General features: G+C 35.3%; 1 protein-coding gene across 1 annotated transcript in view; it reads left to right on the top strand.

Moving 5' to 3' along the window:
* Positions 1–7,433: 7,433 nt before the first annotated feature.
* LOC144965241 (MMS19 nucleotide excision repair protein homolog) overlaps positions 7,434–17,118 on the top strand; it is a 42,986-nt gene continuing 33,301 nt past the window's right edge. The window contains exons 1-2 of the mRNA XM_078900376.1: positions 7,434–7,556; positions 14,751–14,799. Of these exons, the coding sequence (XP_078756502.1) occupies positions 7,478–7,556; positions 14,751–14,799 (128 nt within the window). The 5' untranslated portion in view covers positions 7,434–7,477. The remainder of the gene's footprint in view (positions 7,557–14,750; positions 14,800–17,118) is intronic.

Raw genomic sequence — 17,118 nt, 5'->3', positions numbered from 1 at the left:
TGTCTTACTTTCTCTTGGCTGCTTTAATTGTAATTCTATAACTTTTTACTATCCCATTTTCTTCCTTTTTACTGGCGCTGGTATAACCTAAATGTGTTGCAAGCGGCGTAAAACCCTTAAAAACAAACAAACAATAACATCTTCTTTTCAAGCTATAAAGTAGAATATTACTTTGAATAATACCATAAAGAAAAATAAAATAAAATAAAAAGAATAATAATAATAAAATAATTTTTGTTAAAACTGAAAGGAAATGAATAAATATTAAAATAATAGATAAATAAATAAAATAAAAGATCAAAGCAACAATTTAAAAAAACCAACTCCACGATTGGTTTTAAAATATTATTCTTTTATTAGATGAAAGGGATATAAGCGCAAAAAGGATGTTTAGCTTGGGTATGGTTTGAAATGCTCAAGTTTACTCCTTTCACTTTAAAAAAACCACCATCGATCTCGCTTGCTTAACTATATTTACTTGTATGTGTTAACCTGTCTTTTCATTGTTATGTTGACATGCAGTGTGTGTGTGTGTGTGCGTGTTTATGTGTGTGTGTATGTGTGTTTGTGCGTGTTTTGGTGTGGGTATGTGTTTGTGTGTGTGAGGTGTGTGTGTGTGTGTGTGTGTGTGTGTGTGTGTGTGTGAGCATGAGTTTATTTTATGGGATGTGCCTTTTGAGACATCTGGCTGACAAGACATGTTCCATCTTCTGACTATCAGGAAGCCACGGAGGAATTGTAAGGTTTTATTCTAGATAAGGAGATGGTGCTATTTATCCTTACATTGTCTTGTATCTCGGAGGTCAGATTTCTAAATGACACTTGCGCACATAATTTTTTAAAAGCTTTTACAGAGAAAATAAATTATATATTTCGTGATTTATCAGTCAAAAGATTTTGTTTTTGATCATCTAATATAGATTCATAATGGGATAGTATAATTTTACATTCAATTTTAGTTACAGGGTTATGATTAAAAAACTATTAGAAAATTTTGTTAATTTTCCTGATGTCAATCTGCTGTCAGTCAAGGGATGATCGATAAATTGTCAATTGGTTGAATATGAAGTGTATTGTCACATACAAACACAAAATTTGATGTGTTTTATATTCAGTGTGGCCTGGACTGTCATTTTCATATAATTATTAAATTTTGAAGATATCTGCCGTCCAAAGTTTTGGAATTTATCAAATAAGTTATGATACAGAATAAAGGAAATTTAAAGTTTTGACATATTATAATATATATCCTAATTAGGGATGTAGAAAAATCAGTGCAGTATTTGTATGAATGAAATATTGGATGTTGATGAAAAATAAAGAAAATTTAGAAATTTACTTGTTGATTTGAATTTTTAAAATTGTCCGTATGCCTTTCTTATCTTAATGTTTTTACTTATTACACTACAAAGCCAGGTGTGTCAACCATGATCAGTTACTAGGTGGGGAATGAAGATTTGCAAACATTGAGCTGGACAGGAGGTCACGCTGTGTCTTCTGTCCTTTTATATCTGTTTTCCAAGTTGCTTTCTGTCTTTGTCTTGGAATGGGATTGCTTAGTTTTGACTTATCCCTGGCCGAGTCCTTGACTGGGAGGGAAACAGTCGAGTGTTATAGTTTTGGGAGATGATATATTTTCCTTGTAAATCATATCTCTGTTTTGCATGGTTGCATTTTTTTTTGGTTATACAGTCCACTTCGGATAATTGCAATTCAGTTAATCGCAACTTTCGGTTAATCGCAACATTTCCCAAGAAATGGAATTAATTCTATATAACAGTCACTGGTTAACTGCAACAAACTTCGGTTCATCACAACAAATTTTTACCCTCAAAAAGTGGTAAATTCAAGAAATCAGTCAAGCAAAATATCATGATTTGATCATAGAAGAAATCGTGAGAGGTTGAAAAATCAAGAGTGAGCGGGATTTAATGCTACAGTAGTGTGTCATCTTCCAATGAACGTCTGAATCTACGAGAGATACAAAAATGATCAATCTGATTCTCTGTCACACCATCTGGTGAGACCCAAGTTGCTTTGTGGATCCTCTTATGGGGGAACACTGATCCTCCAATCACCAAACTGTTGAATGCACAGAAATTTGCAAATCTCTCACCATTATCATTCATTTCTCCCATGCCATGACGTCCCATGATACCTTCATAGCCTACGTTATCCTGTCCCACTTTTGCATTAGCATCTCCCATCAATATGTTGATGTCTTTCTTTGGCAACTTGTCAATGACTTGTTGTAGCAGACCATAAAATGTATCTTTGTCCTCATCTGTTGCATCATTTGTTGGGGCATAGATCTGTACAATGTTCATGCTGATCTTCTGACTCCGTGTTGTAAAGGACGCCATGATGATCCTTTCTCCACATTGTTCCCATCCTCTCAGTGACTTCTGGGCAAACTTGCTTAGAATTATTCCTACTCCCTGTGTATGAATCCCGTCCCCTCTCCCTGAATATAAAATTTTCTCCCCAGACTTGAGGTGTTTCTGTCCGGATTGTATCCAGTGGGTTTCGCTTACTCCAAGTATATGCAGCCTGTATCTTCTCATCTCAGTCACAACTTGAGAGCTTTTTCCTGCTTCATACATGGTGCGAACGTTCCACGACGCAATTCGAAGCTGCTTGTTTGGCGAAGACGTCATCGGGTCAGCAGAGTCCTTTCGGCTTTGTCTGTTGTCCTTCATAAATTCTGTAATTCCAGAAACTCTTCGGTCGCCCAAGCTAAAAAAAGGATTTGTTTTGTCTGTCTGTGTTTCTGTAACGGTTTGAGTTTAACGGAAAGGGGTGTTAACCCTTTGCCAACCCCCAACCTGGAGGACCAGGTGACTCAAAGATGGGGGAATCACACACCATTAGTCGCCTTTTACGACACGCTGGCTTGACGTTGGGCTATTCTTGACCCTCTCAGTTGAGGGACCCCGGACACCACACGTAGATTCAGACGTTCATTGGAAGATGTGACAGTACGGAGAGGGGCAGATGTTGGATCAGACCACCACCTGCTATTGGCAAAGCTTAAGCTCCGACTCAGAAAACACGGGGCCAGATCACATACAAGAAGAAAATTCGAGGTGAATGCACTTGATGGGGAAAAGAATGAGGAATTCAAACTACGATTGAGTAATAGATTCCAACCTCTTACTGAGCTCGAGGAGGACATAGATGTAGAGTCACATTGGGCAAAGATCAAGGAAGTCTACATAACAACTTGCCACGAGGTATTGGGGGTAAAGAAATCGGAACATAAAGAATGGATAAGTCCAACCACCTTGGACCTTATTGAAAAGAGGAGAACAAGGAAGGAACAAGTGAATGCAAGCCGAACAAGGGCTTCAAGACTGGATGCACAAGAGCAGTATCGAGCCATAGCTAAGGAAGTCAAAAGATCTGTGAAGAAAGACAAGGAAGCATTCATGAACAGACTTGCAGAGAAAGCAGAAGCAGCAGCGACTGGAGGACACATGAGGATCCTTTATCAAACTACCAAGACACTTGCTGGAAAATATGGGAAACCAGAGGTACCAGTCAAAGACAAAGATGGGAAAACTATTTTTGGAAAAGAGGCTCAATCTGAACGATGGAGGGAACATTTCAACTGCCTTCTGAACAGACCACCACCAGACAACCAGCCAGAAATTTTGCCTGCAAGGAATGAGATACCAATTAGCTGTGATCCACCATCGATAGCAGAGATTGTGGGTGCCATTAACAAGATGAAAAGGGGGAAAGCTGCTGGACCAGACCAGATTCCACCGGAGGCTCTAAAAGTTGATGCGGAAAGAAATGCTGAGGCCCTGCACCCACTATTTGAGAGAATCTGGAATGACGGGATATTCCCAAAGGATTGGAAGGAAGGACATCTTATCAAGCTTCCAAAGAAAGGGGACCTCAGTAATTGTAATAATTATCGAGGCATCACTCTTCTTTCTATCCCAGGAAAGGTTTTCAACCGTATTATTTTAGAGAGAATTAAGAATGCAACAGATGCTAAACTGCGGGACGAACAGGCAGGTTTTCGGAAAAACCGTTCAACCACCGACCAGATTGCCTCTCTGCGAGTCATAGTGGAACAGTCTATAGAATGGAACTCCTCTTATTGTCAACTTTCTGGATTACGAGAAGGCTTTCGACAGTATTGACAGAGCAACATTGTGGAAAATTCTGGCACATTATGGACTCCCTGAAAAGATAGTAAACCTCATTAAGGAAATGTATGAAGGATCAAGTTGCAGGGTTGTACATGAAGATCAGCTTACTGACAGCTTTGAAATTAAGACTGGTGTCAAGCAGGGATGCTTGCTCTCTCCATTCCTGTTCATCCTTGCCATTGATTGGCTAATGAAGGAAACCTCCAAAGGGAGAAGAAATGGGATACAGTGGACCCCTGGACACAGTTGGATGATCTGGATTTTGCAGATGATCTGGCTCTTTTGTCCCACACCCAGGACCAGATGCAAGCAAAAACCACAATTATAAACAGCCTCTCGGAATCAATTGGTCTAAGAATTCACCCTGCAAAGTCAAAGGTCTTGAGGATAGGTACGCGTCAAAGGGAGCAGATCAAAGTAAAAGATCAGGAACTCGAAGATATAGACACTTTCTGCTATCTCGGAAGTATAATTGACAAGGATGGAGGCACGGAAGCAGAGGTGAAAGCACGAATAGGAAAGGCACAGGCTGCATTCACATCTTTGAACAGAGTTTGGAGAACTAAAGATATCTCCCTTCAACTAAAGCTAAGACTTTTCAACTCAAACGTGAAGTCTGTCCTACTGTATGGATGTGAAACTTGGAACGCATCACAGGCATGTATAAGGAGGGTACAGATTTTCGTAAACAGGTGCATGCGTAAGCTACTCAGAATAAAATGGATGGATAGAATAAAAAATGAAGAAGTATGGAAAAGAACACAGCAGAAACCAGTGGGAGAGGATATAGGAAGAAGACGATGGAGGTGGATTGGACACACGCTTAGAAAGAATGACTCAACTATAACAAAGAAAGTATTGGACTGGAACCCTCAGGGCAGAAGATCAAGGGGAAGACCACGAGGAACATGGAGAAGAATTAAAGAAGCTGATATACAGAGAAGTGGTAAGACCTGGAATGAGATAAAAAAGTTGGCTCAGGATAGAGAAGGATGGAAACTGTTTGTCTGTGGCCTATACCCTGACCCAGGGTGAAAAAGGCAATGATGATGATGAGTGTGTCATCACTATATTAGCTATATTAGAGATAAAAGAAGGTGGGGCTTTGGAGTATGGGTTTATGATGTCATCTGTGACCATTAGATAGTAGGCAAGGGGCTGGGCATAGCATTCACAACAGGTAAACAATGAAAGTTGTAAAGAGAGACTGAGTGATATGATATACCTGCCGATTCTTACGATTTTTTCGTAATTTTACGAATTTTAGACAAATTTCATGACCATATACGAAATTTTATGGAAAATTACAAATTTTAAATTCTCAGTAATACTTAAATAATGATAATTAAAATAAAAATAATAATAATAGTAATAATTGATGATGATAGTAGTAGTAGCGTATGGCTACACCTCCAAATTTATTTCGTCAACCCTGCTTCTAGAGTCTTCCTCCGCCCTAAGGACGGTTTCGTAGCCACCTTCAAGTTTAGTGACTGGACAGTGAAGGACGATGTGATCGCTGGTCTCTGGGGCTGCCTGACATTTCTGGCAGGTATCACTGTTTCGAAGTTTCCATCTGCACATCTTTGACGTAGTTCTGCCATGTCCAGTTAAGAGGCGATTAGAGGAAGTCCAGTATTTCTTGGCGTTATTGAATGCAGGCACTCTTTTGGTTGGATCTTTAATGATGTTTCCTCTTCTTGGTGTTTCCCTGTTCCACATTTCTCTCCAGTTTTCCTCCACACTGAAGTCTGCCATTTTTGTTAGGTGGAAAGGTCTTCTCGATTTGAGTCTTGTTGTTGAAGGTGCCTGCTTTATTAATGATTTTATGGGAATGTAGTCTGTGGCTTCGTCAATCCTTGCATGCATCCTTTGGTTAGCTTCTTGTTGTCTAAGACTTGGTGGTGCAATGCCGCTAATGTGATGGAAGCCACTCAGTTGGAGTTGACTTGAGACATCCTGTTATAATTCTCATTGATTCTCTTAGTCAGATGTCAATACGGTTTACATGTGGGCTTCTCATCCAAACAGGGGCACAGTATTCTCCGACACTATAGCACAGTGCCAAAGCAGACATTCTCAGTACCTGTGGTGAGGCTCCCCAGGTTGTACTTGTGAGTTTTCTCACCAGGCTGTTTCTTTTTGCAATTTTATTTGCAGTTCCCTCAATGTGTTTGCGATAATTTAGTTGTCTGTCCAATGTAATGCTGAGGTATTTAGGGTTGGGGTCTGGGGGTAGTATTGAGTTATTGGCTGTGATCTTCAGTTCTTTTGTTGCTTCTCGATTATTCAAGTGGGAGTTTGTGGATACTGATTTTGTTGTATTCATTTTTAGGTACCACCTATCAAAATATTGTTTCAGGCGAGTGGTGTCTTTACTTAGAACTTCTTCAATCTCTTTCCAGTTTTTCGATTGATAGGCTAATGCCCAGTCATCAGCGTATCCAAGTTTGAGTGCTTCGCAGTTTGGCATGTCAGAGATATAAGCATTGAAGAAATTGGTGCCAAAACTGAACCTTGTGGTACCGCATTTTTAATTTTGCGTGTTTTGCTTTTGTGTTCTCCATGTATGACATGGAATTGTCTTGTGCCAGTCATGGTAGACAGCAGTTTGAGCGTCTTTCTACAAGGAATAATTTTGGAGAGTTTTAACATCAGTCCACCTGTCCAAACAGTGTCGTAAGCTGCAGACAAATCTATTAGGACTGCACCAGTCTTCTTTTTGTTCTCAAAGCCTGCTTCAAAGTGCATTGCTCTTGGTGGGATCCTGTGATTGTGTCTGGATGGGACATAAAGGTGATCTCAAACGAAGAACTTCCAAAGTTGTGCTTAATAAAAATGATGATAATAATAAATATAATAATAATAATAATAATAATAATAATATAATAATAATAATAATAATAATAATATAATAATAATAATAATAATATAATAATAATAATAATATTAATAATAATAATAATAATAATAATAATAATAATAATAATAATAATATAATAATAATAATAATAATAATAATAATAATAATAATAATAATAATAATAATCAATAATCATAATTAATAATAAATAATAATGATAACAACAACAATAATAATAATAATAATAATAATAATAATAATAATAATAATAATAATAATAATAATAATAATAATAATAATAATAATAATAATAATAATAATAATAATAATAATAATAATACCTTTACCGAGGTGTTCTAAGTACTCACTACACGTCGACCTTCACGGATAGCCTTCACCTCAACAGCGACTTTAGGAAACTCCTCATCTAAGTGAGTTCCAGTTTTTCATCATGGCGGCCTCCATGGACGAGAAAATAACAAACTACATAGCCGGATCAGAGGACGATGTTGCCAAGACTGTTGCTAATGGTATGGTTTATAAAATAGATATAAACTTTCGCCGATCAAGGTGCTTGCTTTGGCTCAAGTTTGCTACTTTTTACTGTATAATACAACTTCGTCAATCAACTGCAACTCAAACTAGACCTAGCCTCGTCGACAGTGTCCAAAGTCAACTCCTCACTCAAAACTCAATGACAATGTGAATGAAGAAGAAATATATATATATATATATATATATATATATATATATATATATATATATATATATATATATATATATATATATATCTTTTTATATATATATATATATATATATATATATATATATATATATATATATATGGGCTGTCATTATTCCCAGACGCCTGTCTGGGGATAATGAAAATTGGTTATCCATCCCCAGACGGATGTCTGGGGATGACGAAAATTGGTTATCCCCAGACGCATGTAGCAAGTGGGCAGAAAGATTTTATGCACAATGCCAAACTAGGCGTGAAAAATACCAAATAATCTGGAAAAAATACTAGTGGTTGTGTCCCAAAACAGTTAATATATATCAAGTGATATTTAACACAAGATGAAAGTAAATAGTGATCAAATGTCAAATCCAGCTCTTTTTAAAAATTATTTTAAAGCAAATGGATCAATGAAATTTCTTTTGTTACTTTGATCTGAAAACGTCAAACTGGCAATTCGACTTTTTATTTTCAACCAGGAAGAAAGTTGTTAATCATCAAATCTCTTCATAGTCCACCAACCATTTAAATTTTCACTACCTACCTACCTGCTAACTTTATTGATCATCTCTTGTTTCTATAATTTGTTCATTCTGGCCGCAATTTTGGGGATGACCGGGAATTATTTTTTATTTCGCGGACGAATTCCTAGGCCATGGTGTTGTTCGCCCCAAAGCCCAAAACCGACACCTGTTATTTTCCTGTCATCTTCGCACAAGACAATACAATTTAGTATCACACGTCCACAAAACTAGATCCAACAACATATTTTTATTCGAATCAGAGATGAAAATAACTACCAAAACAAGGAAGCAAAAATGGTGGAAATATGTTTAGCTCATATATGAATTTAAGATATTCCGATAGCGGTGTGGATAGACAGCTCAGTGGGTTAGGCCACCTTTCATTTTACTCCTTTTAGCTGCACAGATTCTAACCAGTCGCGACCGTCCCCCCCACACACACTTTAAAAAAAACAAAAAACTTTTTCTTTCTTTCTTCCCAATTGATGTTCATTGTTTTCACTTTTGTTCCGAGTTCCGAGCAAGAGTTTTTTTTAATCAGTTGAATTTTTTATTTCTCTGATAATATTATTTCATTATTTAATTTGCTCTAGATCTATTATTGTTTTTTTTTTTTTTTTTTGTCAAATGATAATATTAATAATAATAATAATAATAATAATAATAATAATAATAATAATAATAATAATAATAATGATAATAATAATAATAAAAATAATAATAATAATAATAATAATAATAATAATAATAATAATAATAATAATAATAATAATAATAATAATTGTAATAATTGTTATTATTATTACTATTACCATCATAATCATTATTATATTATTATCAATAATAATATTATTTATATTATTAATACTCTTATTATCATACTATTACTATTATTATTATTATTATTATTATTATTATTATTATTATTATTATTATTATTATTATTATTATTATTATTATTACTATAATCATTATAATTGTTATTATTATTATTATTAATATTATTATTATTATTATTATTTTTATTATTATAATTATTATTATTATTATTATTATTATTATTATTATTATTATTATTATTATTATTATTATTATTATTATTGTTAACACTATTCCCTGCTCCGAGGGAAATCTCTCTTTTTCTTTTTTTTTATATTTTGACCTAAACCTTAGAGTTTTTTTGTTTGCTAAACCTTTATAATGTAAATGTTCCGTTTCTGAGCATGAATTTCTTAAATTGTTTTTATTTTTAAAACAATTATTGTTTTTTCTTTCTCCTCTATCTGACCATTTGGTCGCTCTCTGAATATTTCTGTTTGTTTGCTTTTAAATTATTTATTCTTTTAAGACACTATTTGAGATCGGAGTGGGGACGATTATATTGGCTAGAAACTAGAAGAAAAAAAACCAAGAGAGAGAGAGAGAGAGAAAGAGAGAGAGAGAGAGAGAGAGAGAGAGAGTTTAATAAAAAAAAAAGAAAGAGGTGGGGGGAGGATGGATGGGACATTCATCCCTTTCAACGTTCTGTAAAAAGGAGATGGAATTTAAAAAAAAAAAAAAAAGTGACGTTACCAGGATTCGAACCCACAACGTCAATTCTGGCCAAACTTCCAGGGCAGACGACTAAACCATTCGGCCATGACACCCACTTCGAAGTCGACGCATATTGTGTATATGTAGTAACAACTGATTTTAATGTTGGTTAATTTTATGTTTTTATAGATATTTTATTAACTTTCCTTATTTCTATGTGCATTTGTAAACATTCCATATTCTGGAATGTGGATATTTGTTTAAAAGAGCGGAGTTTCAAATATGCGTCTGGGGATAATGAAAATTCGTTATCCCCAGACAGGTGTCTGGGGATAACGAATTTTAATTATCCCCAGACAGGTGTCTGGGGATAATCACAGCGATATATATATATATATATTATATCTATAATATATGAATAAAATATAAATTGTCACTCACATCATTATATGGCCAAGAGAAACGTAAGTCTTGGCCATATATATTTATATAATGTGAGTGACAATTTATATTTTATATTAGCTCTAACCATCATTATCGAGCACTTTCGTACCTACAAGTACCCACAAACACTCATTAATATATCGGAGTGTCTACGTACACGGTAGCCTTGCACCTTGCCCCAGAATCTACGTACAAGGTAACCGGGCACCTAGCCCCAGAAACTACGTACAAGCTAAGTGGAAGTGGAAGTGGGCACCGGTAAGGGAAGGGGTCAGGAAGTCAGCACGAGTTTTGAAAAGAAGTACGTATTGTCTTGAGTGACTCGTATTGTAGTCAAGGATAATGATTTACAGTATCCATTTATGTAGAGAGCTGCGCCGGGGTTACCAATACTTAGCTTCTTTATCCTTACCAATCATTCGTTTGGACAGAAAAATAAAAAAAACTTAACGCTTACCGTTAAAAGCAGTTTAGATTTGAAGATGCATTTGTTTTCTATCAAAAAACATTTGGTACTAGACAATCCTTGATGAATTTCAAAAGTTGTGTTTGAAATTGTATCGTAAATTTTTTCATGATTCATTCCTCGCGAAATTGTGGAGGCTTAGATCTTCGTCTGTTTTCAAGGTGCCGTCTCAGGATCTACGTACACGTAAACTGGTTTACCGTTGCAACACAAGCAATAGATGGTCCTCGCTGTCGTGACCGCGCGCACTCGTGTGTGTGTGTGTGTGTGTGTGTGTGTGTGTGTTATTTTTAAAAAAAATAAAAACATTTTAACCATTAATGGCGAGATTCCATCTTACACTCCCCAAACTCCAGATCTTAGTCTTAATGTTATCATTAAAAGACAAGCCTTGCGATTTATAGTTTAATTGAAGCCTGGGTCGAAATATACTCTTACTACTGCTCTCTTGGTGGAAACGATTTATTCTGCATAAGCAATCTGGAGAAAAAAATCAATGTCACTGTAAAAGGTTAAAATTTCACGAAGTACGCTCCGTGAACACCACTGTAACAATCCTTTGATCTACGTCATCAGGCAACCCATTGTTTCTTTCATCTTTTCCCATTCCCTCTTACTATCCCCCCTGCCCATCTCTCTCTCTCTCTCTCTCTCTCTCTCTCTCTCTCTCTCTCTCTCTCCTCTCTCTCTCTCTCTCTCTTGTCATAGTGTTATCTCTTCCCCTTCCCATCTCATTGTAAAATGAAAACGTTCTGCTGTTTGCAGATACATGTATGATTGTTTTGTTTTTTCTCTCTCACTAGGCTAGGATTAAAAACCAAGATGTCTGGTAATAGTAATAGGTGTCTAATGCCAAAATATAGATTCTCTCTTTGGCCAATTTAGTCACGCATGTGGCAGCCCAGCCCGGTAACCCTGTGTGTAGATTCTGGGGCTAGGTGCAAGGCTACCGTGTACATATATTCTGGGGCTAGGTGCATGGCTACCGTGTACGTAGATTCTGGGGCTAGGTGCAAGGCTACCGTGTACGTAGAGGCATATATATATATATATATATATATATATATATATATATATATATATATATATATATATAGATAGATATATATATATATATATATATATATATATATAGTCTCGTCTCCATAACCCGAGCACCCCAGTTCCCAATATTTTGTTGTTGAATCAGTACGTAAATGACCGACTATAGACTGTAGGCTGTAGATTAGTTATCTCTAAGTAGTTAGTCTGATTCCAGCCTGTAGACAGGTGCCGATTATCCATCATTGGAAAAGTGAAGTGCTAGTTTGGGTTATAAAAGTGAGTGGAGCAGGCACTTATGTTGATAACATCAAGAGAAATTTTTATTCTCTATTGTCTTCTGGCACTTTCCTACTCACTTCATCTCCTGTAGTTTGGGTTAAAATTTGAATAACACAATTTCACATAATCATTGTTGCAATATTTTTCACTGTATTTCTGTATCTGAACGGTTCTGGTATCATTTTAAAGAGCAGAGATCAAGGTGATAAGCTTTTTTTAAAATTTAATGTTCTTGAATTCAATGTTGGCACATTATGTCAAAAATTATAATTTGATGAAAGTTGCGTCATTTTAAAACTTTTGTAATTTTTTTCGAAACTGAGATAGCAAAAAAATAAAATAAAATTCATCTAGATAATTCATTTATCTATGTCTATGTAAAATTTCATCAAGATTGAAGGCAGTTTAGTATGTTTGATTTTAGTGACCAACCCTCTTTTCTCCATACGCCATGATAAAGTTCCACAGGCCTCACTTAGCCATGTCTTTTAGTGAGAGAGGGGAATGGAATTTGGAATCGTCATCTCAACATCACACCAAACATGAACACACATAGGTTAGGGCCTAGTGCTCCTACTACTAGGACTTCAATATTTCCTGTCATCTTGGCTACAAGTTAGTACAAGACCGTCAAAACAAAAGATAATCAGTGACCTCCTTTAGCTACCTAATGCTTGACAAAAATGCAGTGAAACAATGAAATCTGATCACATGACTACATAAAATTTTGCAGTCTTGATATCATGGGCTAGCTTACAAAAGAAAACACTGGGTGGGAATAGCCCAATTCTACTATTCATAACACAGGTTGGGAATAGGTAAATTCTAACTGTTCCCAACACCGGTTGGAAATAGACACTGTGTTATTAAAATCATGTTTATTTATACTATTTTTGGGAGGAGGAGGGGTTGATTTCATGGAGCAGTTTTTCACGGAGCTTGATTACTTCTAAGTCAATTTTTAACGCATGTACTCTTTCATGCGATCTTTGTTGGTGATGAGAGATGGTAGGCGATTTTCGTCACTGTTATCTTCTTCAATGTCTTCATTCGGTTGTGATGTTGACACCTCATTGTCGATATGTTCATTGGTCATGTCGACTTCAAATTTCACATCCATGTCAATGACAATGTCACCTTATTATTGTGGTGGATTCTTGTAACACCTGAGATCCACCACATCAGTCTGGTAAAGTAAAGAAGTCCTGAAGAGCCATTAAGCCTTGGAGTTTATCCCGGTTTATATAGCTGGTTTGCTCCCCTTTGGATAGGATGCAAAGACTACCAAAGTGCTTTCCACCAGATCTAAAATACCTAGCTGCCCTGTCACTGCTGGGTAGAGAGGGGGGGGGGGAAGCAGAAAACAATCTTGACCTCACCACGGACCGATCACTGTCCCCTTGCATCAGTCTGGTATTAAGTTAGAATGAACTAGATGAAGACTTTTTATTTTGTAGTCAAATGGTCAGAATTAGGAGCTTTCAGTTCTAATCTTTTTAAAACAAACTCACTCTCCTCAATTATATTATTTATTGCAGCACCAAAATGAATTTCTATTTATTTGGAAATAAAGTTCTGCTAGTATAATTATCATCAGCATCATCATTGTCCCCATAGTAGTCATGATCATTAGCATCACCACTGTCATCGTCTTGAGGTTTATTCGATTTGTTATTATCTATTCATGTTTCCTTCTCTGCTGTGAAGTAATATATATTTCTACTTGATTGATGAGTTATATTCAAGAGTCATTTGTGTGTGTGTGTGTGTGTGGTTGTGTGTGCATGTTGCATACATGAGTGTGGGGTGTGTTCGTATATATGTCCACTATACTATATTTGTATTTTATATTGGCATCAATGTGAACCAAAATGTATTTCCATTTTTTTGGACAATAAAGTGCTATTATTATTATTATTATTATTATTATTATTATTATTATTATTATTATTATTATATTATTATTATTATTATTATTATTATTATTATTATTATTATTGCTATTATTATTATTATTATTATTATTATTATTATTATTATTATTATTATTATTATTATTATTATTATTATTACTATTATTATTATTATTATTATTATTATTATTATTATTATTATTATTATTATTATTATTACTATTATTATTATTATTATTATTATTATTATTATTATTATTATTATATTATTATTATTATTATTATTATTATTATTATTATTATTATTATTATTATTATATTATTATTATTATTATTATTATTATTATTATTTATATGTGAGGCTTAAAATTGAAGGTTAGACATCAAGTTCTTTCCAACACAATGCCATTTTGGGATGATTGATCACATTAGAATAAGAAAAGTCAGCAGTTTTCTCTTTTTTCACTTAAAGGTAACAATGCAATTTTGGAAGAAAGCCTGATTGTTACGAACTCATTCAAGATTTCATATTCACCATTTGGTGTACTCAGAATGTTACACTAAATCCTAGCAAGGTGAAACACATGCTAAGTCAGATCTTAATAATGCCATCTTCGCATCTCACATTAAAATTTGTCATTATCTATATTATTTCCCCTTGAGGATGAATAAAGGGAATTATATTATACTATTATATATAATTGCTATTATTAATTATTTTTTGTCTTCTTGCATAGATTTTAATTTGTTTCTTTTTTCTACCCTTATTTTCTAATTTGCAGAACTCAACAAGAGTAATGCCAAGTTCCTTGATTTCATAGAGTGTCTTGGGTAAGAATATCGAAAAGTATTTTTGATTGTGTGATTGACCAGTGGACAAAAATTATAGTAATACAGTGTGTTTAAAAAAAAATATTATTGACACATTTCAAGTTTTGAAAAATTCCAAAACTAGGTAAGATTTCATCAAATGTTTTTTTGCCATAGTGCAGAATTTATTTAAGTTTTTGATTGATATAGTTTTTAACACTGTGTACTCTTTGGTAGCTGAGTTATGATATCATCAAAAAGGGTAATTTTGACATTAATCGTAATTGACAGTGTGTTTGTTTTTAATAATTGACACATGTTCAGGTTTGAATAACGCAAGAACAGCTGCAACAACATCCATTTGATTTTTAACATATTGATCCAAATTTATTACATTTTTTTCTGACTTGTGATCATGTGTTTGCATGTGACCACCCCCATTTTGAATGACAAGCATCTCTCCAGTTCGTTCCATGCTTTTGCAGTATAAGTAATGTGACAGAGCGAATGGCTTCTCTTATTTTTGTCTTCATGTAATGCATGTCTCTCATGGGGGTTCTAAACTCTCTGCTCTTCACAAATCCCCATTAAAAAGTCAAATGGGGTTAGATCAGGTGATTTTGGCGGCCAGGAAATTGGATTGTCTTGGCTGATCCATCGGTTTGGGAACTGTTCTTTTAAAAATTCCCTCATTGTGTCAAACCTCAAAATGCTATCGTAATCTTCAGTACAATCAGTGATGATATCATACACAAAAAATGTTTACAGTGTCAAGGCATAATTTCAAGTTGATATCCTTAGATTGACATTATGTCATAGCTTACATCATAGCTCAGCTACCAAAGGGCTACGAACCTGAAATGTGTCAATAAAAAGAATCACACTGTAATTTGTTGAAGCCAACATTTAAAAAAATGCAAATGTGTATTTATTGTAAATTCATATTTCAGTCTATTAATGTGATGCATATTAAAATGCTGCTTTTATTCACTAAGCAGGTATATAATCCACTTAATATTTAAATGTAAAATTTGCTTTAAAAAAAGTTCTAACCAACATCTACCCCTGTTTGTAGCCAGACATTCATATTTTAGTCAACTAATTCAAAATTTGCAAGCCGCAGACACATTTCATGATTGTCCCACTTACGCCACGTGGAAAGTCTGTATACAGCTGCATGGTCAGGGTTGATGCTTTCTTCCATCATGAAGCTCTTTCTCGACTTCAGTCTAGTTGTAGGGTTGTGGTCATTTCCTGTTTAAATTTCTGGGCTTTGGAACTAGTGGCTCTTCGAATGTGGGGAGGTGCAATGCCAGCCAGCCGATGGAGGACTGGAACTGCAGTTGGTTTCAAGTTACCAGTAATGATCTGGCAGGTGTTATGGAGCTCAGGGTCAATCTTTTTGGCATGGCACGAGACGTATTCAGCTGATCAATAGCTTAGGGCTAGTGCTGTTGTCCTGACAATTTTTCTGGATCTGCTCCCCATGTAGTGCTTGCCAGTTTTCTTAGGAGGTTGTTTCTTGCAGCCACCTTTGCTTTTGTTTTCTTTATGTGCTGAGAGAAGGACAGTGTGTTGTCTAAGGTGACACCGAGGTACACAGGGAATGTGTTGTTCTCCAATATGTTCCAATTCCAGGAGATGTTTAGTTTCCTGTTAGCTTGGCGGTTTTTAAAAGTGAAATGCTCACATTTGAGTTTTTTTCTGGGTTGGCATTAGTGAATTCTTTAAATAATACTCAGAGAGTCTTCAGGGCATCTGTTAGTCTCTCCAGTCTTGAAATTAGAGGCATGTGACGCAAGACTCAGGTTGGTCGTTGGTATAAATGTTGAAAAGGAGAGGTTCAAGTACTGATCCTTGAGGGAGTTATTTGTGATCGCCATCTGCTTTTCTTCCCATCCATTTCCACCAAAAAAACCCAGATGGTTTGACATAAGCAATTTTATTATTGCAACTACTTTTGTGTTACGAGTTACCCTTACAACCTTTAAGAGCAGTTTCCTGTGATTTACTGTGTCATAGGCAGCTGTCAGGTCCACAAATACAGCCCCTGTAATTTATTTCTTAGCCATCTTCAATGTATTGTGTCAGGTTCAGGAGTTGGTCACAGAATGATCTTCCAGGGTGGAAACCAGGTTGGTCCGGTGACAGATGTTCTTCTACTGTTTGGGAAATCCTGGCTAGAATCATACGCTCTACAGTATGTAGAGGAGGATATTGGTCTGTAGTTCTTGCTGCTATTTGGGTCTTTTCCAGGTTTAAGTAGTACTATCACTCTTGCATGTCACCAAAGCTTTGGTATTGTGCACAATTCAACACAGTTGTTGATAAGAATTAGTA

Source organism: Berghia stephanieae, chromosome 2, assembly GCF_034508935.2.
Source record: "Berghia stephanieae isolate SIO BIC M18660-M18661 chromosome 2, UCSD_Bste_1.3, whole genome shotgun sequence".
Lineage (NCBI taxonomy): Eukaryota > Metazoa > Mollusca > Gastropoda > Nudibranchia > Aeolidiidae > Berghia > Berghia stephanieae.
Note: the sequence above shows the minus strand (reverse complement) of the source record. Positions and strands in the feature narration are given on the sequence as shown.